This window comes from Apodemus sylvaticus, chromosome 5, assembly GCF_947179515.1.
Source record: "Apodemus sylvaticus chromosome 5, mApoSyl1.1, whole genome shotgun sequence".
NCBI classification, from domain to species: domain Eukaryota; kingdom Metazoa; phylum Chordata; class Mammalia; order Rodentia; family Muridae; genus Apodemus; species Apodemus sylvaticus.
The window spans coordinates 131931962-131959902 of NC_067476.1; the positions used below are offsets into that span (position 1 = coordinate 131931962).

Here is a 27941-nt window from a genome sequence, read left to right on the forward strand (position 1 = left end):
GTCCTAAATTTACTTTATGATTTAGGGTAGGAGCTATAGAAATAGATTCTTTTAGTCTAATTTGTTTAATAGCATGAACATTAAAACTTCAGGTCAGGGTGCAGATGACTGACTTACGTTCTTGAAATCCAGTGGCACATGGAGAATGGCCTCTGCTCAGCAGTGGTCAGTGTTGATCTGGGAAGTGTATAGCATAAGGGCTCTCTGCCCTTCTGCAATGCAAAGTCACAGCAAGCATCAGTGAACACTTTGCTATATATTTTTGTCTCTTCCCAATAGAGGAAGGTGAGCTTTAAGGGACATAAGCCCTAGTGTTAATACCACTTTGTGGTCACTTCCACATTTCTAATCCAAACAGTTTTATGCTGTGAGAAAGCAAGACTGCCTTTAATGAGTTTGTCCCAAATGTACTCTGACTGCCTATTACTACTTATTATCCATAAGGGTTACTGAAGAGATGACCTGGTACCATTCCAACCATTTTATGTCACAACATACTTCAAACGCTGGAGAGCTCTATAGTATAGCCTTTGTTTTTTTATCAAGGTTTTCGGCAGCAGTTAAAAAAAAAAATAGGCCAGGAATTTGAACCTGTAGATTTTTGCTGTTAGTAATTATCTAATCAGAAGTGGATTTTATGTGCATGGGCCTTTGCTGCATGCTTCTATGTCTGTGTAAGACATGCATGCTTGATGCCTAAGGAGACATCAAATCCCCTGGAACTGGAGTTACAGTTGCGAGCCACCATATGGTGCTAGGAATCCAACCCGGGTCCTCCAGAAGAGGAGCCAGTCCTGTTCACCACCAAGCCTTGCTTCCAGTCACAACTTTTAACTTAAGTAACTTACTTCTAAACCGCAGCCAGCAGAACCGTCAGGTGGGTATGGCACCTCGACCCTAGCAGTAGTGGTACAGCAAGCTTCCAGGGAACGACTAGTCAATTTACCTGAGTCAATTTCGTTAGCAAAAAACAGCCAACATGTTACTGATAACTTCCACTTTATTTACTGTACAAGTTCACATAAAACAAACGTTCTTTTAGCTAAGATAGATTTATTGTTACACGATTTGTCTTTATAATGTACTCCCTTGCCTGAGAGCAGCTTAGGACTTTACAGGGCCTGCTTACTGGTCACAGCTCACACTGCAGCAGGCAGGTCACGGGCATGCTGTGCTGCCAGATTCTCCACAGTTACAAAGGTTTGTATTTGGACGGTTTAAGTTTTTAAGTGCACAATACCAGAGGGAACAATAAATGCACAAGGGCTGGTGCATGTACTTTGGTTATAGTGACACCATCACACATGGTTACAACTGTGCAAAAATACTGTTTTATGTCATTACAAAAAAAAAAAAAAAAGGAATTCACACAAGCTATAAAAATGTTGCCACAAAAGGAAAGCTTTTCTGTAAGGTGTATCAACTGCCTTAAGTACAAACTATCTCCAGATACACTCCAGTTTGAGAACTATAACAAATCATTGTTTTGTTCATAATCTAGAGACCATGAAAGCCTAAAGACTTGGTACCTTGAGAGCATGTACTGCCCCGTGTCTGGGGAACATTTGAAGGGAGTAAGCTTGCATACCACTGTCTGGACATTTTCCTCATTCTCTTATCTTCTGACAAAAGTGTGTTCTTGGTTTTTTTTTTTTTTTTTTTAAAGATGGTCTTGCTATTATGTAGCTTAGTTTACTCTGGAAATCATGTTCCTCCTGCCTTAGCCTCCCAAGTGCTGGGACAAAAGAAACCCACCAGGGACTGATCTCAGCCTTTCAGTCTTTTTTTTTTTTTTTGAGATGGAGTCTTACATTGTAACTTAGGCTGCTGCCCTGGAATTCACTAGGTAGTCCAGGCTGGCCTCAAAATCACAACAATCCTCATCCCTCAACCTCCTAGATACTACAGGATACTACAGGATTACAAGTGTTCATGATTCCTGCCCCAGCATTTAATGCCAGTAAAAGCAAATAAGTGAATTAAAGAAACAGCAAAGTAATACAAATACTACTTTAACAACCTGACACTTCATGGAGGTGTGTTAGGGAACCATGATGAGAGGTAACCCACAGGGTCCTGTAAGACACCATGTCATCTCACTATAAATGGTTACATCAGAAGACTGAACCAGGAGGCAGAGGACAGAGCCTGGCCCGTGTTCATATTCTCTTCTGCTGGAACTGACTTAGAGCCATTCCCAAACCTCATTCCCATGGCTGCCTGGGGCTGCCTGTGAATAAAGCAGTAACACTCTTCTATACACTAGAGTTTTAAAATTTTTAAGTATACGCATGTTTTGTCTGCATGTATGTGTGTGCACCATATGCCTGCCTGGTGCCTGTGGAGGCAAAAAGATGATGGTGGATCCTTAGGACTGGAGTTACAGTCAGCTGTGAGCCCCACATGAATGCTGGGAGAGCACATGAGGCATCTCTCCAGCCCCAATAACTCACTTTTTGTCTTTATATTAGAGATTCTAATGGAGTCAAGAAGTATCAACTAGGCTCTATTGCAAATTCTACCTTTGGTACAGCCAGCTATCATTCAGAAAACCCTAAAGGCATTAAAGGAAAAAGGAATTCTTATCAGATTCTAGGGCACATTCCCTCTTTTTCAGACATGCAGAAGCCTCTCAGCTTCCTGCGCTTACACCCTGTTACCACCATGACAGGGGTCTGATGGACACCACCTGTTCTCATGGGGCCAGTTTCAGCTTCGTCTCCTTTCTTTCTTTTTAATAGAGATTTATTATTTTACAAATGAGTGTTTGCTTGCATATATGTATAGATTTCATTTACCTGTGTGTGTTTATCTGTATGCACATGCTTGTGGAAGGGAAAAGAGAGGACCGGAACTCATGGGAGAACTGGAGTTACAGATGGTTTTAAGCTACCCAACATGGGTGCTGGACATCAAACATTGGTCCTCTGGAAAAGTAACCATCTCTTTAGCTCCCTTTTGCTACTTTCTTTCACTTTTGAAAGAACCGGTTTTGTCATCAGTCCTCAAACTCTCTTCATTCAGCCCTGGGCCAGGGCAAAGTTACACTCTACTACATGGTGAGAGCCTCAAACCCAAGTCTAGGGCCATCCAGAAATGAAAACACCATCCCAATGCCATTTTTACCTGGTTAATCAGGAGTTTCATTGTCGCACGATAGCAGCACAGTAGGACAACGAGATACGTCTAGTAACACAGGCTTTTCAAGCACAAATCATCCCAGCATAAAAATATCTCAGCAAAGGAGACTCAGGAAGCAAGGCCATGTCTACAGTACTGTATCAGCATAGAAAGGAGCAGGGAGCGTCCAAATCTAACAGCATACATCTTACATCTTATGTAAGTCAAATAGGACATCAGCGCTCATACACACAAATGAAATCCCTCTGTCCGTTAAATAAATCATGGAACCTCAAATACAGGCGAGGTTCTTATCTAACCAGGTATAACAGAAACTCTTACGCCACGCTGATAACATTTAACCACCGTGTCTGACAAATGGACACTTCACCACACAGATTCAGCTGGACTCTTCTGTCCAGCTCTGCTCAAGCTTGGCATGACTGTGGCCCAGAAGACAATGTGAGTGTGATGAGTGTGTAAATAAAGGAGATGGCAGCTAAAGGTGGTTTAAGGCAAATATGAAGGGATTTCCACTCCAACTAAAACTGGAAAGTATCTCGTGTGTGTGTGTGTGTGTGTGCGTGTGCGTGTGTAAGTAAAAACAAAACCAAGGAAATCTACCTTGACATCCACCCATTCAACCAACAGTACCTCAGGACCTGCCAACAAGTGCCTTTCCCTACTGATAAGTGATGTCAACAGACCCTAGTGTTCTTAGTGTTTGTCATGCACATGTGAGCATACGGGAGATGAGCATATGAAGCAAAACAAGAAAACATCATTAACACCTTCAAAACAGCTATAAAAGAAAGCCAAACAGCTTCTACTTAATTACAAACTGATTCCAAATAAGCACCCTAAACTAAGCCACTTGTATAAAGGTTGCATCCAGATACCAAAGCACAGGGTCTTTGCAAAGCATCTATAAAACTGGGTTGGGGACCAGAGTTCAAGAAAAAAGAAAACACAAAACATGTGGCAACATTAACCATGGGCCCTGAAAATATCAAAAGAACAGGAAAAAGATTTGGCAGTACTTCTCAGAAAACTATGAGGACTTAGATAAGCATGATATACTTTGGTTGTCATGACCACAAACTGAATAGAAGCCTCTGATTCTCACATCACACACACATGGTGAGCTAAAACAATACATAAACTGTGTGGCTGGCTTATTTACAACAGAATTAAGTCATTAGATGGGCATCTCAGAAAGGCAGCTCTGCCGAAGACAAAACAAAGAGGAATGAGCGGCATGCCACACGACGCCAGCGCTTCACTTGAGGTCTCCATCCCCTTCTCCATCCCCTTGGATGGACTTCTTGATACGAAGCAACATGGTGGTCAGCCACTGATCCAAACGTGATATTGAGTCAAACTCCTTCACCTGGTTTAAGAAATGAAGAACAGGAATTATACTCGAAAACCACTGAAAATACAAGAAGATAGTAGCCTAAACTGAAGATGTTACTGTAATAACTCACTGACCCTGATTGGAACTACTCATTCTAATTTATAAGTTCTCTCACTAAAATCAGTTTTTCTTTTCCTTTATCTCATAGGCCTATGCATTTAACTTTTCGCTATATGTGAACACACGTATGGCAGAAATCCTAAAAAGCTATTATGAGTGAAAAAATGAATTCTATGTGACATAGGACAAGTGGGCATGACAAAAAGAACCATGGAGTTGTAAGTATTATTTACTGACCACGGAAAAGACAAATCAAATCATTAGGGAATGCGAAGGAGAAGACCCTTGCTGGATTTCAGCGCATGCAAAGAAAGACATTGGCATTTGTGAAAGCAGTTCTGGAGATAAAAGCACTGTCTTTGTCCTTTTCACTGTCACTGTAGGACTGCAGTTGAACTTATTCTAGGCAACTCATAAATCTGCTTGACTCTGAACACAAGATGAAGAAAGACAAACAAACAAACAAAAACAAATCAAAACAAAACAAAAAAGAGGGCTGGAGAGATGGCTCAGTGTTAAGAGCACTGGTTGTTCTTCCAGAGGTCCTGAGTTCAATTCTCAGCAAACACATGTTGGCTCACAACCATCTACGATAAGATCTGGCGCCCTCTTCTGGCCTGCAGGCATACATTCAGGAAGAACACTATACATAATAAATAAATAAATCTTAAAATAAAAAGGAAACAAGTATGAAGAAAGTAACCTATACTAAAAACACACCAATCACCCAGTTTTGATACTCTAGTTTTAACTATAAACACCCCTTTATGTTTAAGGATTAGCCTGTTTTCAAAACAACAAAACTGCATATTACGTCTCTGTCACATACTTCTGAACTAGTATCACAGCTAAGTTGCTTCTCAGAGGAAATCAAGAATCAGGGCTTAATATAACTACAATTTCTGCATGGTAATTGGTTAATGGAACTAAATTTAAAAAGAATTAGGCTGATTTATTTTGTGTGTATGAATGTATTTGCAGTCATGAGTGTGCATGCCTGGTGCTCTTAGATGTCAGAAGATGGCACTGATCCTCTGGAACTGGAGTTATAGATGGGTGTGAGCTGAGGGGTGCTGGGAACCCAGTTCTAGTCCTCTACAAGAGAAACAAATGTTCCAAACTACTGTGCCATGTCTCCAATGTTTAACGGAACTAATTTGTGAACCATTCAAGACATGATCTTTGGAAAATACAAGCAAGTTGAGCCATACCAAAATAAATGTTCAGAATTTATACAATGCAAAGGAAAAGGAAGTTTTATATGTAAACCTTTAAAAATGCAACATATCCTGAAGGTTGAACTTACTGCTTCAGTGTAAGCTTCACTGTTCTGTTCTTCATGAGCTTCTAGAAGTTTCTGGTGGCATTAAAAAAAAAATCAAGAAAATACTTTAGGCTAGAAAATCCTGATTCTGAAAGAATACTTCAAACAGAAATCACCTTAGTATCTCATTCCTAGTATCTCATAAAATGGGATATATCCAGTAAGAATTACATAAGCAAAGGTTCTAGCTTTGTATTGCTATTTCAAGGCTGCACACTTCAGAACAGCATTAAACATCCTAACTCTCTTAGCATGTGAATATCTACAATGGAAAAAGCGGCCAAGGCTTTTTCACAAGGTACCCAAGTGATGGCTAGTCTTCACAACCAACTTGACTAAGTTTAGAACCACTATTCAGTCACTCTGGGTGTTTCTAGACAGGTGTAAGAGAAGGGAGAACTAAAGAAGAAAGAGCCACCACTTCTTGGGTCCTGGATTGAATTAAAGGAAAGAGCAAGAGGGCCCCAGCATTCCTTTCTTCCTGCTCACTTACTGTAGACTTGGTGTGACCAGATGCCTCACACCCCTGGTGCCAGAATGGACGGGCCAATGACACTGTAGGCAAAGCAACTTCCTCTGTTAAGTTGCCTAATGCTGGATTCTTTGTTACAGCAATGAATCCGGTAAGCAACACACCCTCAGAAGACTCACTGACTAAAAGTCCACCCATCACCAGTCCCACTTAGGTGTCATCAACCAACAGTAAAGGCTTCTGTCTTCAAAGTTGTTTCAGTACTTACTTTCAATAATTTACATTCTCTGGAGTCAGTAAATGCTGGAAACATTTCCTCGTATTTCTCAAGAGCGAGCTGAGGGGAGGAAAACAACCAGCCACTGAGACTCAGTGAACGAGGGAGGCTGTTAATGCTCTATCAGTTCAAAAATTTTATTTCCATCTCATTTAACTGTGTAAGAAATATGTTAAATTCTACATCAGAACATAGAAAACATTTATTTTGAATATTCAATTTTGAAAGATAATAACATTTCTAAAATTATTTCTAGATTTTAGTTGGGCTTCTGGAGAGAAGAAACAAAATAAAATCTAATTCACTGCTAGATCTATGTATGTGTGCTATGTAGAGAAGACCTTTACACCTTCCAAATGCCAAACGCCTATGTGGTAGGACGGACTCCAGAGTAGTTCTCTCTGTGGCTCTCTGATGGCCAGCGCTGTGGGTCAGGCCCCATCTTCCTTTCCAGCTGTCCTCCTGCTTTGTAGTTTTCTCCGATCTTCATCTTACTCTAACTCCACTTTGGACGCTTGCTGTTTGTGCTTTTTGTTTTTTTAAATGAGGATTAGAAGCTGGGTGTGGTAGTCTATACCTTAAATCCCTGAATTTAGGAGGCAGAGGCAGACAGATCTCTGCGAGTTTAAGTTACCCTGGAACTACATAATGAGTTTCAGGGGACAGGAGGGCTATATAGTAAGACTCTGTCTCAAAAAACAAACAAACAAACAAACAAACAAACAAACAAACAACCGCCCCTAAAACATCCATACATCCATCCATTAGGGCCAATGAGGTTTTTAATAGGTAAGCGCATTTGCTACCCACCATGCCTGACTTGAGTTTGATCCCTGGATCTGATACGGTAGAAAAAGAAGACTAACTCCTAAAAGGTGTTCTCTAACTTCCGCACGAGTGCTGTAATATATCCATATCTACCCTTCCTCCCAAAAAATAAGCAAACATATGTAAAAGGAACAACACAGTGTACTAATTTTAGTGTCTTTGCTCCCTAATCTACCTAAATCAACCATTGAAGGTCACCTGAAGAGGGCAGCATTGTAGCTGCTGAAAGATTCAAACTCACACACCACGGAAGAACTATTACTTTTACTTTGTGTGTAACCGGAGACCGGTAATAAACGTGCATTCATGTGGCTGTGTGCCCAAGCATGTTAGGGTGTGTGTATGTGGCAGCCTGAGGTCAATGCCAAGGGTCTCTCAATCATCCTCCACCTTGCCCTTGAGATGGGGCCTCTTGCTGAACCCTTCGCTCATCACTGAGCCAGACTGGCTACCAGCGAGCTTCGGGACCCCTGATCTCTGCGGTGCTCCTCAGTGCCTGAGTTACACATGGAGCCAGGGTACCTGGCTGCTACAGGGGTGCTGGGCATCTGAACTTGCGTCTGACTGTCCTCAAGGGTAAAGTCATCAGAAAGGAGAAGTCTCACCTTTGCATTCAGCTCATCCACTATGAAGTGACAGAGTGCTGCCTTGAAGAAGTAATCCTTCGCACTGTACTTCAGCAAGGGGTTATCCATAGTGTTTGCTCCCACCTAGGCAGAAGACAGCAACACAATATTATACGCAAAGCAATCCACTGCTTACTCATCTGTTTTCCTTCTTAAAAAATGCCTTTTACTACTTATACTGATATACTCCATACCAGGTAGTACAGAGTTTTACTAGAGAGGAAATAATTATGAGGAACATGAACTTTTAAAAATACCTGGAAGATGATGGAGAGGTCTAAGTTTTCCGTGGTTCTTCCCATGAAATACAACTAGAAGTTTGCTGTTTCTTAAACAAATAAAGAAACAAACAAACATCTGTGGACATAAGGGCACAGGAGAGCCAACCAGCCAGGGACATGACTTCAAGAAAAACCACCTGGGGTGGGGGTACTGGGCTTTCTTCTTTATTGTAGTCCCAATATGAAAATAAAGAACCCAGCATCCAGAAGTTCCAGGAGGAGCCAATTAAAAAAGAGGTAAAGGTCATATGAGGCCTAACAGGGGTGAGACTTCCAAAAATGGGGGTCTGAGCTTCTGTCTCCACCAACACACCTACATCTCCAGTCAGTGTTAAAGAGGGCCAGTGCAGAAAAGGATGACGTAGATCAGATGCAGCCTCAGAGCACAATGAGACCACCACCAATCACAGCAGAGCACAGGGTGAGGGTCACCAATCACAGCAGAGCACAAGATGAGGGTCACCAATCACAGCAGAGCACAAGATGAAGGTCACCAATCACAGCAGAGCACAAGATGAGGGTCACCAATCACAGCAGAGCACAAGATGAAGGTCACCAATCACAGCAGAGCACAAGATGAGGGTCACCAATCACAGCAGAGCACAAGATGAAGGTCACCAATCACAGCAGAGGACAAGATGAGGGTCACCAATCACAGCAGAGCACAAGATGAAGGTCACCAATCACAGCAGAGGACAAGATGAGGGTCACCAATCACAGCAGAGCACAAGATGAGGGTCACCAATCACAGCAGAGCACAAGATGAAGGTCACCAATCACAGCAGAGGACAAGATGAGGGTCACCAATCACAGCAGAGCACAAGATGAGGGCCACCAATCACAGCAGAGCACAAGGGGAGGGTCATCAATCACAGCAGAGCAAGAGAAAGTCGCCAATCACAGCAGAGCACAAAGTGAAAGTTACTGATCACAGCAAGACCTGAAACTTACTACAGAAGCAGCAGATGATTTCAGGTAATGGAAATGTTAGACTAAGTTTGCTTAAAGGACTTCTCAGAAAAAAATTCCTCAATAAGTATACAAAAATACTTGAGTGCTGTGTTTAAGGCTCTGGGTTCAATCCCCAGAATCACAAAGTAAAGCAAAACAAACCAACAAACCAGCAAACCCCAATGAAGAAGCACTTGGAGCTAGGGACGGCTCATTGGCTCACTAGTCAGAGCACTTGCTTTTCACCCAGAGGACCCAAGTTCAGTTCACAGCAGTATATCCTTATCAGACGCAAGTGGAAGCTCCCTAAATGCCTATCCACAGATGAACATGAAAACCAGAGTATTACTCAGCCATGGAAAGCAATGAAACATTGACACATGCTACAATATGAAGAATCTTAAAATAAATTCAGTCACAGAAAACAGATGGTGCAGTGTTCCATACACGTGAGGTATGGCAAATCAGGGAATAGATCGCGGGTTGCTTTCCCGGCTTCTTTTGGAAGCTCTAGCGGTATGCAGTGGTGATGGTTACAAACTTGTCAAGGGGACAACCGTGTCCTCACCTGCTCATAGATCTCGATGGCTTTCTGGTACTGCTCCAGCTGTGCAGCGTAGGCGGCCACCTTCAGCAGACACTTGTTAGCAGAGCTGAAAGTAGACAGTGCAGAGTAAGTGACAATACCGAGGAGCCCTGGCCTAAGGACACTTGCTTAGACGACAAAGAGGGCATGTCCTTTATCACATGACAGCCTGCCACTGATAGGAAGAAAGCACTTGCCTGTTAGATTCTTCTCCTTTGTAATAGTCAGCAGATTGTTCATAATGTGCAACAGCCTGAAAGCACACACAGTTAATTTATAAACAAGTCACTCAAAGATTTGCATTAAAAATGACATGTTGGGGCTGGTAGGGTGGCTCTGTGGGTAGAGGCATTTTCTAGCAAGCCTGACAATCTGAGTTTGATTCCTGGGACTCTCATAGTGGAAGGAGAGAAGCGATTTATTTCTGCAAGTTGTCCCCTGAGTTCCACAAGTGTGTCATGGAAAATATGTGTTATCACAAAATAAGTGAATTAATGTAATAAAAAATTTAAATCTACATGTACACAGATATTTTTTCTGATAATTAAACTTATTCAGTGACAAATCTTTTACAACTTGGTCTCCTCAGCCAACAGAGTAAAACATGTTGCCCTAAAGCCTCCTGGAGACAGAATGTTCATATTCATCAGACTCTCTATCTGTGGTGGCTTGAATGAAAAATGTCCCTCTTAGGCTCCCATATCTGACAACTTGGTCGAGTTGGTGGTGTTATATAGCAACATTATGGGTACATATAGGCTTGCTGGGGAAAGTACACTACTGAGCATTATCTTCAAGAATTTATAGAATCACCCCATTTTTAGTTCCTTCTCTTCTCTGAAGCTGAAGATGCTGCTGCATCTTCTTGGTTTCCTGCTTCTGCCACAATGCCTGTCATTTGCTGTCATGTCTCAATGCCAAAATAGGTTCTTTGCTCCATAAATTGCTTTTAGTCATGCTGTTTCATTAAAAGCAACAGAAAAGTAACCAATAGTTTCCCTCACAGCAAACAGCACAGCTTCCACTGCAGCCAGGGTGGCCATGACTAGTTCTCTGATGGAAGATGGTCAGCCACCATCTTATTCTGCATTCTTCCCTTGATCTTTTCTACTTTCCAAAAGATAAAAGACATGGTCAAGTTTGGTAGACTGAAGCCACAGACTGAAGAGGCAGAATTCTGTCAACCCGATTCCTAACCAACTCCTTACCCCAGCAAACCCACCAGGATCAAATGTACTCTAAGCTAAGTGAGTGCTAGCTCAGAGTGAGTGCTGTGAAGCTGTTATGTTCTACAACTTACAGGAGCTCTGAGTGTTCTTTCTATCACAAGCAAAGGTGCTCCTTAACATTTGTGATATCCTAACAATAGTCAAACGGAGAGAGCAGAAAGCTCGCAGTTCACATCAGGCTGTGACAGGATTAGTGAAATCAGACCACAGGAAACTTCAGAAGGCAAAACACACCCTATCAGAGCCCCAAACAATGCAAATCAGCTCAAAGAACATGATGACATATATTTCTTTAGCAAGCCTGATGGGGTTAGATTTTGGGAAGAATTAGCTGCTTTTCAGGTAGTTACGGGGGAAACAAACCATGTACACAGGTAAGGGCCTGAAAAGCCAATGGCCTCTTCAGCCCAAATGGCAACAGGTAGTCTACAGAACGCTTTCAAGTAGGGTCAGGCAACCATTTTCTGCAATGGCTTAAATCATATGCTGGGATCTAATTGCTGACTGAGATCTGGTGGCCGCTACTCACTGATCCTGTAACAACATAGGAATAAATGCTACATCCTAGAGATCCACAATTAACTTCAGTTTTGTATGAGTTAAACACTTTTAATGTTAATTTTGGGAGGGAAGGCTAGAGGCATGTGGAAATCAGAGGACCTTAGTGGAGCTGGTTTTCTCCATCCACTTTGTCTGGGTTCTGGGAATTGGACTAGTTTAGCAGGCTGCTGTTTACCCCCCTGAGCCACTTCACTGGCCCAATTTCATGTTTTATATGTGCCACAATGCTTTTGCTTCTGACGATTAAAGAGCAAAACACCATAGTTGGCTCCTAGACACAGAGAAGCAAGCAGTAGGTTGGCAGTCCCTTGCCACCATTTATAAAGCTTTCCCAGCAAGCTCCAGATACACCACCAGTGGCACATGAAAATCGGAGTGAAGGTGTGAGGCACTGACATAAGAAAACAAATGGAACAACGTGGGCTTGGGAGCTGTAGCTGAATACCCTCTGAAAGCCGTGGCCTCTGCCCATCTGTAAAGAGTGACTACAGCTGCCAGAGGCAACATTCCTCAAGTCTCTGGACTGTGGAGCAGGCCAAGAACACAGACCTGGAACAATCTGCAATAAGACACATCTAATGTGTACTTTAGCCACACTGCCCACCTACCTAATATGCTCCCCAAACAGAGTTCCTCAGTATTATAATAGGAAAAATAAAAATAAAAACAATTAGATCTGTAATTAAAGGTAAAGTACCAAGACAAGAAAAAACAATAGGTATACTATAACCCACCTCTTAACAATACAAAATTCCATACAAAAGTGGCAGGGACAACACAATCCTTTGGAATGTTTCTCAGAATTGTCACACACATGATTCCACCTCCCACAGAAATGCAAGGGAAGGCCCAAGACTGCTGTTCACCATAGCATCCCTGAACCCAGGATAATGCCTACTGTATAGCAGGTGCTTAGTAAACAGAAGTGAATGAATCAAAAGAAAGGCACAAACAAAGGCCCCACTAGACCACTGTCAATATTTCCAAGTAACACAACGGAACAATAACAAAAAGTATTTTCAGCAAATTTATGATTGGGAAAACAAGAGCCCTTGGGCCTGTGGGTAGCCAGTGGCAGAATAAATGCTTAGCCTCTACGAGGCCTTGGAATTGATGCGTGGTCTCCTGCACCTCCCTTCTTCTGAAATGTTCATATTCTCCCAACTGCTTAGCACTGTTTCCCTTGTAATAAATGCATCAGGGCAGGAAAAACATCCTGGCTCCCGTAAAAAGCCTGGACCACAGACCCTCTTCTTAGGGAGAGGGCGGTGCCCTCTTCCCAGTTCTTCACCAAGAGCAATGTACAGAGCAGAGCCGAGAGAGATGGAGCTGCCAATATTCATCAGGAGATTATGCATTTTAAGTTTTGTTTTTGTTGTTTGCTTTGCTTGGTTTTGTTGACAGTGTCATTGGAAATGGCCTGAAACTTGCTATGTAGACTGTGCTGGCCTTGGACTCACAAATATCCAACATTTGCCTCACAATATTTGGCTCCTGAATGTTGGGATTAAAGCCACACCTGGCTCTAAGGTTTGATTTTAATTATTTAATTTTTTGAGATATTTTTGAGATTATAATCACGTCATTTCCCCCCTTCCATTTTCTCTCTCCAGATCCTCCTTACTCTTTCAAATTCATGGTCGATTTGTTCAACTGATTGCTGTTAATCTTCAGCAGAGGAGAGAGATTAAATCTTCCTACCTCCTCTTCTGAGATGGTAATTTTAAGTGCAGAGGTTACACCGAAAGTGTTTTTTTTTTTTTAAATAACGCTAATTAAACCAATCCCTTAACTCCATGTTTTCCCAAATTTTAACAGAAAGACCCAGGAAAGGAGAACAGTCACAGTTAGCAATGGATCTTCCTCCAGTGGCATATTAACTTCCAGGCACTTGTGGGCCCTGGTACTGAAAGGCAGCCCACTGTATCTCACCATTTCAACCTTAGGAGTCCATAGGGCAGATGGAATATGGTTAATGAACCTTAAAAGAGGTTCAAGTCCCTTACAGCAAATAGCCTCAAGCCAAAGTCAAAGCTACGGTATGTGTCCATCCTATGCTGTAAGCAATACTATTAAACCAGGTTTTTCAGGAACCAAAACTAGAAACAAGCTGTCCCCCTGGGTCACTCAAGGATCACCTATGTAAGACTTGCTTACATACTGGTGAGTATTTTACCTCAGGAAGCTACAAGAAGTCATTTGGATGTATAACGGCACATCTCACTGCCTAATAGATAAAATCTGTGAATGAATCAAGAGGACGAAGAGACATCTGTCACACTGACAGTGAATAATATCTAGAACAAACCAGTACTTCAGGGTAATTGATTTCTCATACATAAATTTCACACTTCACTAACCAAAGCCTTGTGAGTCCAACCAGGGAGAAGACAATACAAGGATATTTTTAAGATGTAAGAGCCTCAAAGTCAGGGACCCTGACAAGCTAGCTCTTTTCTCCATGTCTGAATGTGTATGTGTAATACACACATTTGTTTTTGAGACAGTGCCTTGCTATGCAGCCATATTGGCCTTGAGCCTACAATCCTTCAGTCCCAAACTCCTGACTGCTGGCATCATGTGAACCACCACACCAGTCTATCTTAAATTACTTTGAACAGAATAAGATGCATCAGTGAAAAAAGGTGCCACCTACTGGTTAATTCGCAGAATGACAGCTAGAGACCAGGCAATAGAAACTCAACGGCCATGACAAACCATAAGAGGAAAATGACAGCACTAGAAGCCATTTCATTCACGCCCATCCTGTGGAGCCTGTGTAGTTAAGTGGTTATGCAAGCCATCCCCTGGCACAAGGACTGGGTCCCAGACCTGAGTGCTCTTCTGACTTCCAGGCCAGGGTGGTCTTTCTGACACCCACGGGCCTAGAAGCAACTCCTAAATGATGTCTGTACACACTCCACATCATCCACAAGATCCACTCAACCCAGCAAAAAGACAACTGCAGACTCTATTCACCCCTCCCTTTCATGTGGGATGGCCTTCTTTAGAGTGATACCAGAGCTTCCTCAGAAAAGAGAGTAGGGAGTCTCAGTCTCTCTCTCTCTCTGCATTGTGTGTGTGTGTGTTGTGGGTGAACAGCACTAAGTAAATGCAAGCAATTTCTGTGTAGCCAACAAATGTGGCAGCTGGTATGACATCAGTTTCAGATGCTTCCTGGATTTGTGACTATGCCAGAGAGGGGGCACAGTATGCGTACTTACTCATATTTGTTCAGAACCTACTATATCCTGGGCTTTGGGACCTCTCAAAAAGGCAGAGACAGAACTCTGCTGAGATGACACCAAGACCAAAGGTGAGGAGGAGACAAACACCAGAACCATGAGCAAGTATATGCCACCGAATGAGAGGTGGTATGTGGCTGTAAGGTGAAAACAATGAGTGCGTGTGTATGCAGAGGGTCATCTGGTAAGTATTCCTGAGGTCTATACTCTGAACTAGGGGGTCATGAGCTAGAAGTGGTGATAAAGGACACAGGGAGTCAGCTTGTGGATGTGTGAGGAAGGGCTGACTGGCAGAGGCAATGCTGTACTCAGGCCCAAGGGCAGACGTCCATTTGGTACAGGGAAGGAGTCACACAGCATGGAAGTTGACGGGGCCTGAGTAAGGGGACGGAGCAGGAGAATACAAGAAACCTGAGGTCCCAGGGCACACGAGTCGGGTGAGAGGAGCAATGTGGTCATGCCAAGCTAGTGCACGTCTCAGCTCTTCCTGAAACGTATGCCGACAAAGGCTGTCCACAGTGGCTGGAGAAATGACTCAGTGGTCAAGAGCATCACTGACTGTTCTCCAAGGAGCCCGGGCTGGTTCCCGACACCCACAGGGAGACCCAAATCATCTACAACTGCAAGTCTAGGGGATCTGAAATCCTCCTCTGGCCTCCAAGGGCACATTATATGCAGACAAAACACTCATACATATAAAATGAATATTAAAAAGACTATAAGCAGAGGAGGCAGGCTGATACACAAGTATCAAGGTTCACTGCAGCTGCTCTGCTATGTGAGAGTCTGAGGAGATGAAATGAGGAAGCAGATGTGGGAGACCAGCTGGGGAGTTCTGTTCCTGATCCAGAAAAATGGGGACAAGGTACTAAGAAGCACACACTGGAGTAGTAAGAAAAGTGCTCACAGAAACTCTTCACCAGCTAGATGGGACTAGAGAAAGGGCAAGCAAGTCTGATGACCAGAGGGGTAGGGGTGGCACTTGAGGAGAGCATGCAGTCTATGGCCTGCTGGCTCAGAGATGACTGGGACCGAGAAGAGAAGCTGGCAAGAGCAGCGATGCTGAGGGAGCAATGCTGATGGAGGCGGCAGAGTTTGCCTTCAGCTTCTCCAGAGCCTCAGAGTGCTTCACTCGACAGCTGCAAAGTCTTTTGATCATTCTGACAGGAACCAAAGCACAGACGACAGGTGGGCTAGGTCAACCTCAGGCCCTCACTCCAGGTAAGGGGCCCCGTTACTCAGCTAGGCAGGCCTAGGCAGTCTCCGCCAGGACACCTATAACGACTCTTCCCACCGCAGACATCTGGGAAAGGGAAGGAGGGGTTTGCTAAGAGGCCAAGCAGCTACCATCTGCACCATGTGTGGCTAGTGCTCACCTTCTCAATGTCCACAAGCTCCGTCTCATAGATCTCCGCAATGGTGATGTGGTGCTTGGCTGCGATTGTGAACCTTCCCTAGGGGAGAAAACAGAGTTAGACACCTGCTTTACCTACGCAAACACCAACCAGGTTAGGATCAAGAAAAAGTACACCTCTGAAGCAGCTTAAGGATTCCACCCCACAGCCATTCAAGCAATGCAATGTCTTACCATGTCTGTGTAAATGTCGATGGCTGCATTTAAGCAGTTGATAGCCTCTGAAGCGTTGGCATTTAAGAAAAACAATGAAAAATTCATTCAGTGAAAGAGGGTTCAGCTGAGCCCGATTCCTGGCGGCTACGGATGGCAAGGAGGTACAGTTTGGAGTGGAGGGTGGGCAGGCTGGTTAGTAGGAGCAGACACAATCATGCACAATACGATTCATTAGTGTAGCTTTGTTCCTAGCAGCGCCACTGGTGTTTAAAAGCACTGTGGCTACAGTAATCCTGGCTTAGTAACTCTTGGTGGGCTCCATCCAGGTGGCAGATTGTATTACAACTGAAACACGACCATGGGAATTGCCACCAACACTGATAAATTACACCTGCTACTATACCAGGCAAATGTAGTCTTCGTTAATATCATGTGTGTCTATATTAATTTTGGAAAATATCACTTCTTCACAAGAAAAAGGCCATTTCAATGGTCTCCACTCTTCAGGCAGCCAACATCTAAAGCACTCTGAAATACTTGTTCATCTTATGTGAATGTGTATACTGGTCAAAGACAGTAACTTTCAGTATGCTAACCTAACAAAATGGCCTCAGTATTCCGCTTAACAAAGGGAAAACTTCAGGATAACAATGCTAATAAGTTATATTATTTCCTAGAACAGTGAGCCAGAAAGTTTCTTGTCACAGAAAAGTGTGCCTGAAAGAGGAAGGCAGCAAGGAGGCAAGCTTAACAGGAGAACAGAAAAGGGGCAAGAAGGAAAAAACAAGAAGCAACTGCTCCCTGAAGTATATTGTAAAATGTCCACTCACTGCTATGCCTCACAGACTACAGGAGAAGAGACAGAGCTTACTGATTTCACCACTCAGGCTGGGTGTTCCCACAACGGCAAGTTCCTTTCCAGTGCTTTTTTTTTTTTTTTTTTTTTTTTTGAGAAACTGTAGCCATCCAGTACTCAGCTCTTTAATTTAACTTAGCATGTGAGGATGTATCAGGTCAAAGTACATTCTATGAAACCCAGAACTTTGCTTTCGTTCAGGTAGCATCTCATTTTATATATATATCCCAGGCTGGTCTACAACTCTCAAGCCTCCAGCCTTAGTCTCCCAAGAGCTGGGATCATAGGTGTGTGTCACCACAACCAGCCCTAAACCAGAGACTTAGATGCCTGTGTGATATTCTATAATATGAAGGCATTGTAAGTCTGCTGTGCCACCCTCACCCCCATTCTGCTTATACCCACGGTGTTCAGTTTCTCACTTAGGAAATAAAATATGGTTAACCCTTCAAAAAAAAAAAGCTGGACAACATTTTTCTTTGGGACACAGTCCTAGATGTGTAGATTTGTAGGTTAAACAAAATAGACTACAAAAGAAAAAAGACGTAGGGTGGGGGCGGTGGCAGCAGCAGTGCATCACTTTAATTCCAGCACCCAGCACTTGGGAGGCAGAGGTAGAGGCAGAGGCAGGCGGATCTCTGTGAGTTTGAGCAAAGCTAGCTTGGCCTACAAAGGGAGTTCCAGACAGCCAGGGCTACACTGAGAAATCCTGTCTTGAAAAACCAACCAACCAGAAAAGATTAAAGATAGCCACATACACGTACAGGATTTTAATAGTTTAATAGTCTCCAAAAGGAAATGACATTTGCAAAACATTACTACTTCTAAAATCCACTATTATTTAAAATTAAAAAAAGTTTTGAAGAGCACTTAGGAAAACAATAGAGTGCTGCATACGTAAGACACCTTTGACACCTTCTTAACCACTCCCTCACTACATGAAACACGCTGAGGAGTACACGAGCATCAGGATTTCCTCCTTAGTTGAGGAGCATGCTTCACGAAGATGAGGTGAGGGGCTTGGATCCCAGCATTTGGAACCAGAGGCAGAGGGTGCAGAGCTGAGTCTGAGGCCAGCTTTAGCTACATGACAAAAATCTGTCTCAAATGTCCCTGAACCCTTCCAAATTAATGTCTAATGATTCAAGGGTAGACATCACTACATTTACAAAATTTCCTTTTTATCCCATAACGCAAGAATTCTTATTACCAGGACTCACGTGGCACACCAGCCTTGTGCCACAGGAGACGCTAAGCCAGGCGCACAGGGCCACCGAGCGGCCTTACCTTGAGGGTCTGCTTTCTTGTAAGCGTTCCCAGCGTCCACAAAGCTGGTGGCAGAGTCATGCTTGCTCTGAAGTTGCATGTGGAGCTTGGCGGCTTGACAAAATGCATTTCCTGCAGCTGAAGAAGATGCCACAGTTAAATGGTGAGACACGGCCTTTCCAAACGAGACAAAGTCTCTAAAAGGAGGCCTTGCAGGCAAGACCACAGGCATCAACTGAAACACGCGCATCTATCTGGGTGTTGGTCACTTTCCCTGCCAAGCATCCTGGACACAGAGCCTCCTTTCTCAATGATTATTAGCCAGAATTTATGCTCTTGAACTCTAGTCCACACTGAGAAAGCTCACGGGGGGGGGGGGGGGGGGCAGCTCACATGGGTAAGAAAGGCAAAGCAATGAAGCCCAGGGTGTTCATCTCATCTCTCAATCCAGGGTCCGAGCTCTCAGGTGTCATCACCGAATCTGCTCCACTAGGAAAACATGGCCCAGAATGGCGTGAAGCCCTAGGGTTTGGGGGAAAGATGTGGTGTGCTAAGGTAGGATCCTGTCCTTTCTGAAGCTGAACTCAATCCAAGTCCACCTCAGCCTTCCCGGTGCCAGGACTACAGTCAGGTGCTACCATGCCCACGCTCATGTTCTGACCGCTTGGCCTCCAGCTGGTGGTGCTATCTGGTCAGTTCTAGAAGTTTGAGGGTGTGCCTAGGAGAGGTCTGGGAACTAAGGCTTGTCAGGGCCACCTTCCTTCCCTTGCTCTTCTTGCTAAGTGAGTCTCCCCTCCTTCAGACTGCTGTGGGAGCGAGGAGCAGTACTGGCCACAGTCACAAAGCAGTGCACTCCACTAAGCAAGCACTTGCTTTAAATTCACTTTAATGATGCTTTAAATTCATAAAGAAATCAAGCAGCCAATTCTGTGAAGGCTTTAGTTGTCTCCTGTATCCCAGGCACCCTCTCCACAAGCACTAACCTAATTCCCACACAGACTTCTGATCATCACCAAGGAAAGGAAGCCACACGAACTCTGGAGCCTGCTCCAGTTCAATTTTTGGTCTGTCCCTCTGTTTCTGACAAAAGAGTACATGTGAAATTTAGAAAGCACTGACTACCTAGCTTGGCACGGGTGCTCCTGTGGTCTGAATGTTGGTAGCCCTGACCTTTCGTATGTGAGTATCCAAATGGTATAGTATCAGCCATTAGGTCCCTTAAGGGAGTGGTTAATCCACACAGAGTGGAATTAGCTCCCTTACAGAAGACACTGAAAGGAGGAAGCTGCTGTGCTCCCTCTGCTGTGAGGAATGAAGCAACAGGATGGAATCTTAGAAGTGGGGTAGAGTCCTTACCAGAGGCAAAGTCTGTTGGCACCTCAACCTTAGACTTTTCTGTTCCCTACGCTCTGAGCAATATATTTCTGTATTCTATAGATTCCTCAGATGGAGGTACTTTGTTCCAGCAGCATAAAGGATTTAATGCAAACACCAACCAGTGAGAACTGGCCTCGGGGCTAGGGTTGGCTCAGAAAAATCCCTGCCAGCAGCTGGGGAGCCACATTAAGAATACAAGACTCTGAGAAGCACCAAGGCTAAGGTAGCTGCAGGAGGAACCAACTGATCAGGAGCTTTGCCCGGCTCTGCCTTGGAAGAATGAGTGACCTGGACCTGCAGTGAAGTGCTTGGCAGGGCCTAGTTCTGGGTGCACTGGTGCCGGCCACGCCCACCACTGAGCACACTTTCCACAGCACATCCCAGCATGCTTCTCATTTCTTTACAAGCCCCACTGGCATTTTACTTCTGACTATGTTTACTGTCCCAGAAGTAGTCATGGCCTGTCCTTTTCCTGTTGGGAGTACAGCACAGGAGCTGGCCCCATTTGGCTACGTCTACCTCCCAGGTAAGAGTTGGTGCTCATTACACAATTCCATGCCGCCACTTCATTGCTTGGAACACAGATTCCAATCACTGCTAACAAGAGCAGCTTGGTCTCTCTTGACCTGGAAGTGTCTTTAAGGAGAATAGTCTCTGGGAAGTTACCCAACTTGTCAGTCTCAATGGTGGCTGAAAAGCATTAGCTTAATCATTATAAAAGAACTTTTAAAATTAAAAAAGAGACAAAATGGTGTCATGATCACCACCTGTGCACCACTGCTTTAACTTCAGGGCCTTGTTTAATCATTCAGTTAACAAATTCTATACTGACTATCCACCACTTCAGAGACACAGTGTGGACCCTGGAGATGGAGTCAGACTGCAAACCCATAAACACTCTGACATTCCAAGGCACATGCTAGTGAGGGCCACCATGTGATGGTTCATGTAGGTATGACTAACTAAAACACCTAGCTGGTAATATGGGCAGTGTGGAAGAGTGGAGCGCTTCTGTTTATAAAGGGTAGTCAAAAGAGATCTGGCTGTGAAGATAACATTTGAAGATGGACCAGAAGAAAGCAACAAACAAGGAGAGAGTATGTAGACAGGTAATAGCAGGTGCCAAGGCTCTGGGGTGGCAGCCAGGAGCATGAACATGGGCAGATGAGGTGAGAGAAAAGAAGACCGTCCTGGAAGCTCTGACTCAATATATGACCTGACTCACTCAGCCTCAGTAAGACTGCCAGGAGCTAAGCATGATGGCACATGCCTACCATCCTAGTACATGGGAAACTGAGGCAGCAAGACGGCTCCAAGTACAAGATCTATCTGGGCTTATAATGAGTTCCAAGATAGCCTGGACAACAAAGTCAGTCAGGCACTGTCTCAATACAAAACCGAGAAAGGGCTGAACATGGGGGCATTGGGGTACTAACTGGAGAATACCTCCCTGGCAACAGACAGAGGCAGGGGACATGAAAGGCCTCCACAAGTACATGGAGGATTAGGGCCTTTCCACTGAGTCTCCCAGCAGATGGGTAAGCACTCTGGGATAAGATGGCTTTTCACCTGCGATTACAGGACTTGAACAGGCTGCTGGGACCATTCTGTTTATTTTCGTCTGTAGTTCAGTAAAACAGAACGTGGGCATAAGTGCTTTTGAAACCCTTCCCTTTCCCTTTTAACTAAAGCTCTATTGCAAATCAAGCTGTCAAAGGAACTTCAGAATCAGGTGCAACCTTTCAGATCCACCTTGTTTGAAAGCATCTTCTCCTTTGAAACAAAATGTCTGCCTTAAAGGCAGCAGGAAACAGCAGCTAGTGAGAGGAAGGCGCCCTTACAACAGCTCTTTGCCGAGTGCGAGACCTAGGCTCTCTCTGACCCAAGTCTGCCTCTATGTTCACTTGCAAAACGACCCCATCACCATCTGAGCTACAGAAGTCTCTTTCTCCAAGGGAAGAAGAAGATGTATTTTCTCTTTAATTAGTGTTAGCGAGGGCAATCCCTTGGATGGGGAGAAGCATCCCCCGATCTGCCCCCTCTGAGGGCTTACCTTAAGGAATGTGCTAGCTCTTGGGGCAAGGATCTCCCACTGTCACTCAGTTCTCAGTGGATTCAGAGTACAGAATGCTTTAAATTCTCAACTCATGCCAAGGCATTTCCATCTATCTTGTTAGTTCTCGATAACTTTTCCTATAATTAAGGCACTGGACAATAATTCTAAGCAGCAAAAAAATTAGTACTTACCCTCCCTTGTCCATGGCATTCTTGCTTTTAGACACCAGAAGCCTACTGCACTGGGTGGCTGGCAGAAGCTGAGACAGACAATGTCCCAGTGCTCAACCTTGAAACCAGGTTAGTTACCTGAGATGACGATCCTCTCAGTACCAACACTTCTCTCGCTCTTTAAAGGGAACACACAGCCCTGTCTTCCTACCAAATTGTTTATAAAGTATTTGCCTGGTAGATAAACAAAACACTGTACATACCACTCCAGTTCTTGGCCATCTTGAACATATTTGCAGCTCTGGTATACATTTCACATGCCTCTTCTATTCTTGTGTTTCCTCTAAGAGAAATTTAAATGCAAGGTTACACTTCTGTTCTTGTTAATAACCATCCATCTCTCCCCTCCCTAAGATAATACTGAGATTATTATTTTTTTATTAAATAACTATTATTATATTACTATAACTCTGAAACACTCTTCTGGGCACAAGACAAACTACAGAATCTTAACAGCTATTAAAAAAAAAAACAGATAGTCTTTGTGGTAGTTTGAATAGGGATGACTCCCATAGGTTCATGTGTTTGAATGCTTGGCCCCTGGGGAGTGGCACTATTAGGAGATGTGGCCTTATAGGGATGGGTGTGGCCTTGTTGGAGGAAGTGTATGTGTCACTGTGGGGTGGGGGAGGCTTTGAGGTCTTCTAAGCTCAAGCTCCACCCAGTATGGAACATAGTCTCCTGCTGCCTTCAGATCAAGATAGAGAACTCTCAGCTCCTCCAGCACATGCCTGCCCGGATGCTGCCATGTTTCCTGCCATGATGATAATGGACTCAACCTCTGAAACTGTTAAGCTAGTCCCAGTGAAATGTTTTCTTTTGTAAGTGTTGCCCTGCCCTATTCATCATATTTCTTCACAACAATGGAAATACAAACTAAAAGACTCTTTTTGATCCCAAAGTCCAGAGGAGGATGAGGAATGAATGCAGTGCTAAAGTTACTGCACAGGACCACACAGCAAATATCATAAAAACAACACCCAGACAAAGATTTGGTGAATCCAAGGTCCAGAAATGTAACTACACTGTAACTTAGGGCTCAGCGGTTAAGGACACTTGTTGTTGCAGAAGACCTGGGTCCAGTTCCTATCACTTATATGGAGGTTTACATCTGTAACTCTAGTTCCAGGAGGATCTGGTACCCTCTCCTGACCTCAATGGGCAGCAAGCATGTATGTGGTACCCAAAACATACATGTAGACAAAATACTCATACACACAAAAAATAAATACATCTTAAATTTTGTAATGCAAGTTTTCTATGAGGAAGGGTAAACAGATTTCTTTATATTAGAAGTGTAGTTCTCAAAGATTACATTGTGAAGGGTGAGGATACTTGATCTTGCCATTCTTTAAGCATTTAGCACAACACCCAATGCCAGATGATGTGGCCCAGGCCTGTGACACCCACACTGGAGTGACGAAGGCACGAGGCATGTGAGTTCCAGGCCAGTCTGAGCTCAATGGTGAGACTATCTCAAAAGCAACACCCCAATCTCCTCAAAAGCCACACATCCCAGAAAACAAAGCACTGAACAAGTGCCACATTATCTTGTTGCTCTGTCACTGTATGGCCTGTCATCTCTGGCACAGTTCAACCTGTCTCCAATATGGAAGGACCTTAGAGCCACAGCCTCACCAGGTAAAGAAAGTTACTGTGTAACATCTTGAGAAGAGGGCATTCCATAGCAGCTAGAATACATATAGTTCTAGAAAGTTCTTCACTAGGTAGCTAATTCCACAGTCTGATAGCTTAATATCAGTTGATATTTTGCTTGATATAACTTGATAGTCATTTTTAATTATACAAATTACTTTATGTATCTGAGTGTTTTCTTTGCACGTGTGTTTGTGTACCATGCATGTGCAAGTGCCCACAGAGCAAAGAAGGGGCATCAGAGCTCCTTGGACTGGATGGCTCTGAGCCACCATATGGGTGCAAGACTGGAACTAGGTCCTTGGAGGAACAGCCAGTGCTCTTAACCACTCAACTATCTTACCTCTTCAGCCTCTAAGGGATAACTTTATATAGTCAGCAATTACTTCAGACATAAAGCCAAATTAATCTTTGTTGTTTACCTTTTAGAGTTTTTAAATTCAACTCTGCTTCTAATTAGCTCAGGTCCTTCCACACAAGACATCTATCTTGTGTGTCTATACTGCAAATATAAAATCACAGAGGAAAACCAAGGCCCAAGAGGCTCTGACCACAGCACATACAATGAGGACCTCAGAGTGGAGGGTGGAAACAGACTTGACAGAGAGTGAACACGAGGACATGCCCAGAGAGCTTGGGTAGGTCATGATCAGTGAACCAAGAGAGCTAAAGCAAGCGCTCGTGGGGTAGGATCTCTGACAAACAAGTGCACAACATCTGTCCCCTCCCTGCAGACTTCCGCCATGCAAGGACAGAAAAGGCTTGCAGCTGATGCCAGTGCCTTGGCTTTTGTAAGTTCTATTCTTCAGAAATGAGAAACCCACCCCTTCAAACTACCCAGTCTCAGACATTCTGTTGTGATGTCACAAACCAGACTTGGGACATCTAGAGCCAAGAGTGCTGGGGAAAGGCAGGAAGGGTGCCACTGGCAAAGGGCGCACTGTCATTTGGGGCTGTTTTTTCTTCATGGTTGCGCAGCTCTAATATGCAAACATTTTAAAAGATCATTGAACACTTTAGACAGGTAAATTATTTGCTAGGTGTATAATATCTCAATAACACTGCTATGCCTGGCGGCCAAATAAATGACCTGGGGCCATGTCACCCAAGGGATGGCACGTTGTCATCAAGCTGTTCCCTCAACCTCAGCTTTCGACCTCAGCCTTCAGGTCCTTTTTCTCCACTTCAAATCCACATTAAAATTCTTTTAAAGACTTACTTTTATGTATGTAGGTGTGTGTCTACTTGAATGCCTGCAGAAGCTAGAAGAGGGTGTCGGATCCCCTGGATCTGGAATTACAGATGGTTGTGAGCTGCCATGTAGGTACTGGGAACTGAACCCAGATCCTCTGGAAGAATAGCCAGTACTCTTAGCCTGTGAGTCATCAATCCATCTACCTATACCTTCCTTCTTCTCTCTCTCTCTCTCTCTCTCTCTCTCTCTCTCTCTCTCTCTCTCTCTCTCTCTCTCTCTCTCTCTCTCAAAAGCAATGAGTAGGCTTCCCTAGTGGAAAATTCCTCACAGGAGAAGTTTCTCACTTTTAGTCACAGTTAACATGAGCTAGCTGTTCCCTGGGTCTTGTTTTCTGTCAAGTACCCGGAATCTTGAACTGTAATTACAGAGCAGTGCAGCCATTTATATTAAGTTTCTAAATAAAACTAGCTTAATTAAAATGTACCTTATCCTACTTTCAAGATGCAAACAACAGAACTCGTGTGCTGTGCTAAGCTCACACCCAGATATTGCCACAACAGGTCATTTTTTAAATTATAATAACCAGAGAGGACACTTCCTTCATCTCACAGAAGAGACACTGTCATTTGGAGGTCAGCAGCTCACCATGGCCACTCAGTACAGTGGTGCAGCTAACTCCTGACTTCAAATCTAGAGATCCTTGTGAGAAGGCTGAATGAGCTAGCTGGATTAAATCAAGAGACACCGATCCTGACCAGACTTACTACAAGCATTCTCATTGTTTGAGAAGGGGGGCTGAAGGGATGCCTTAGTGGTTAAGAACACATACTTTTACCCAAGCAACTACACCCACACTCAATAGCCTGTAACTCTCGATACAGATCCCATGGCCTCTGACCTCCAAAGGTACCTGCCTTCATTTGCACACAGCCATACACATAAAAATCAATCTTAAAAACAAAGAAACGAACAAAGCCAGGCATGTATATCTGAAACCCTGAAACTTGGAAGGTAGAGGAATGAGGTTCAGATGTTTAAGGTCATCCCTAGCGAGTTTGAAGCCAGTCTGTGCTATATGAGAACCAGTCTCAAAAGCAAGCAGATGACAACAAACCAACACACCATCTAAGGAAGACTCATCATCTTAGTCTTCCTAAGCCAGAATACGCTGGGGATATGGCTCAGCGGCAGAGTGCTGTCTACCACGCTCAAAGTCCTGGGTACAATCCTCATCCAATCCATCTACAATGCACAGGAAGGCCCCAGATCTACAATATCAGAGGAGTAAAGACAAGAGTATCGGAAGTTCAATGTTATCACCCACAACACAATGAGTCTCAGGCCAGCCTTTGTCCCCAAGTGGGGTGGGTAAGCTTTGCGTAGCCATATAAAAATAAAAGGTAGGCTGCTGATAGGGTAAAGATTCTTATCTGTCAATCTAAATTCCTAAATTCAGTTTCTAAACCATGTAAAGATGGAAGGAAAATAACAGACTCCACAAACCAATAAAATTGTATACTTTTTGGAACATGTCTTTAAAAGTACCTCAACTAGTTACTTTATGTACATGAACACTAAATATTACAAGTTTTAAAGACCAATACTCAGTATTTACATTCAAATAATTCAACTGATGGCTATCCTGAGCTCCACAGAGAGCAGAACATTCTTGGAGACACAACAGAGTTTGAAAAGAATCTCTGCTATGAGGTGACATGATGCCAGCATATGGCACCAGAGTGGCATGAAAAAAGATAAACTGAGCTAAAGCATCCTCTGGCATCAGGACTTTCTGACCTTGAACAAGGAGACATTTTCTGCACCAAGAAAGGAAACTCCAGCAGGCACAAGACCTGGCTCCACTTGAGGCCTTGTAGCACCCCTTCATTTCAGAGGCCGGAATTTCTTGGCCACATACTGAGTAAACAGCTACTGAGGTCGGTCAGTATGTACCAGACAACACTACGGAGGAGGTGAGAGTGCCTGAGACAGCACCTCTAGCCCCACCCTGTTCCTCTGTAGACTAAGTCCCAAGGCAGCCTCTAAGGGCCAGTGGAGAGCAAAGCTGTCAGAAGTTAAGTAATCCCCAAATCCTCTCAAATCCTATTATTTCCCCACCCCAAGTAATCACTGTTTGGAGCACAGAGCACACTGGCAACTATAATACAAACTATTTTAAAACTGTGGGTGGGAGGAGGGAGGTATCAGAGTAGACTGGAGTGAATTAATGGCACACACATCATGAGATGTACCCAAAAGGAAAAGGTGACAACTGCAGAGGCAGAAATGAAGCTGCCTCTAAAATCACAAGATATTAAGAGTAGGAATATCTCAAATAATTACAGCTATGGCATCTCATCTGTGTGCAGGCACAACCAGAGAGAATACAGGCCTATAATCCAGATACCCTGAGGGCTAATACAAAGGCAAGGACCACTGTGCTTATTACTTGGCTGATGGTGAGGTGTGTAGGGGGAAGTTGTCACCCAGGGGAACATTTCTTCTTCACTGACAGGAACATCTCCTTAGCCTAACCTGCAGCAAGAGGTCAGACCAGAGCCCGGCACACAGGTTACAATGACAGCACTGGATGCTGAGTGTGTTGATGGAAGAATCTGTCCACATCACTGTTTTTTTTTTGTTGCTGCTGCTAGTGGTTTAACTGTTGTTGAGTTTGTTTCCTGTTTGGTTTTGGGTGGTTGCTACTGATGTTTGTTTTGACACAAGTTCTTGCTCTATATAATCCAGACAAGCCTTA

At 43.8% G+C, this 27941-nt stretch overlaps 1 protein-coding gene across 2 annotated transcripts in view; it reads right to left on the bottom strand.

The window, feature by feature from the left end:
* Positions 1-982: 982 nt before the first annotated feature.
* The window catches only part of Napb (NSF attachment protein beta), a 37338-nt gene continuing 10379 nt past the window's right edge, over positions 983-27941 (bottom strand). The window contains exons 2-11 of one of the 2 annotated variants that reach the window (XM_052183837.1): positions 22536-22615; positions 18691-18807; positions 16566-16612; positions 16354-16431; positions 10140-10195; positions 9925-10009; positions 8104-8208; positions 6662-6730; positions 5904-5954; positions 983-4510 (exon numbers count right to left, since the gene is read on the bottom strand). In XM_052183837.1, coding sequence (XP_052039797.1) covers positions 4400-4510; positions 5904-5954; positions 6662-6730; positions 8104-8208; positions 9925-10009; positions 10140-10195; positions 16354-16431; positions 16566-16612; positions 18691-18807; positions 22536-22615 — 799 coding nt within the window. In that variant the 3' untranslated portion in view covers positions 983-4399. Of the gene's footprint in view, positions 4511-5903; positions 5955-6661; positions 6731-8103; positions 8209-9924; positions 10010-10139; positions 10196-16353; positions 16432-16565; positions 16613-18690; positions 18808-22535; positions 22616-27941 lie in introns of those variants that run through there. The other variant, XM_052183836.1, reaches the window with a different exon arrangement.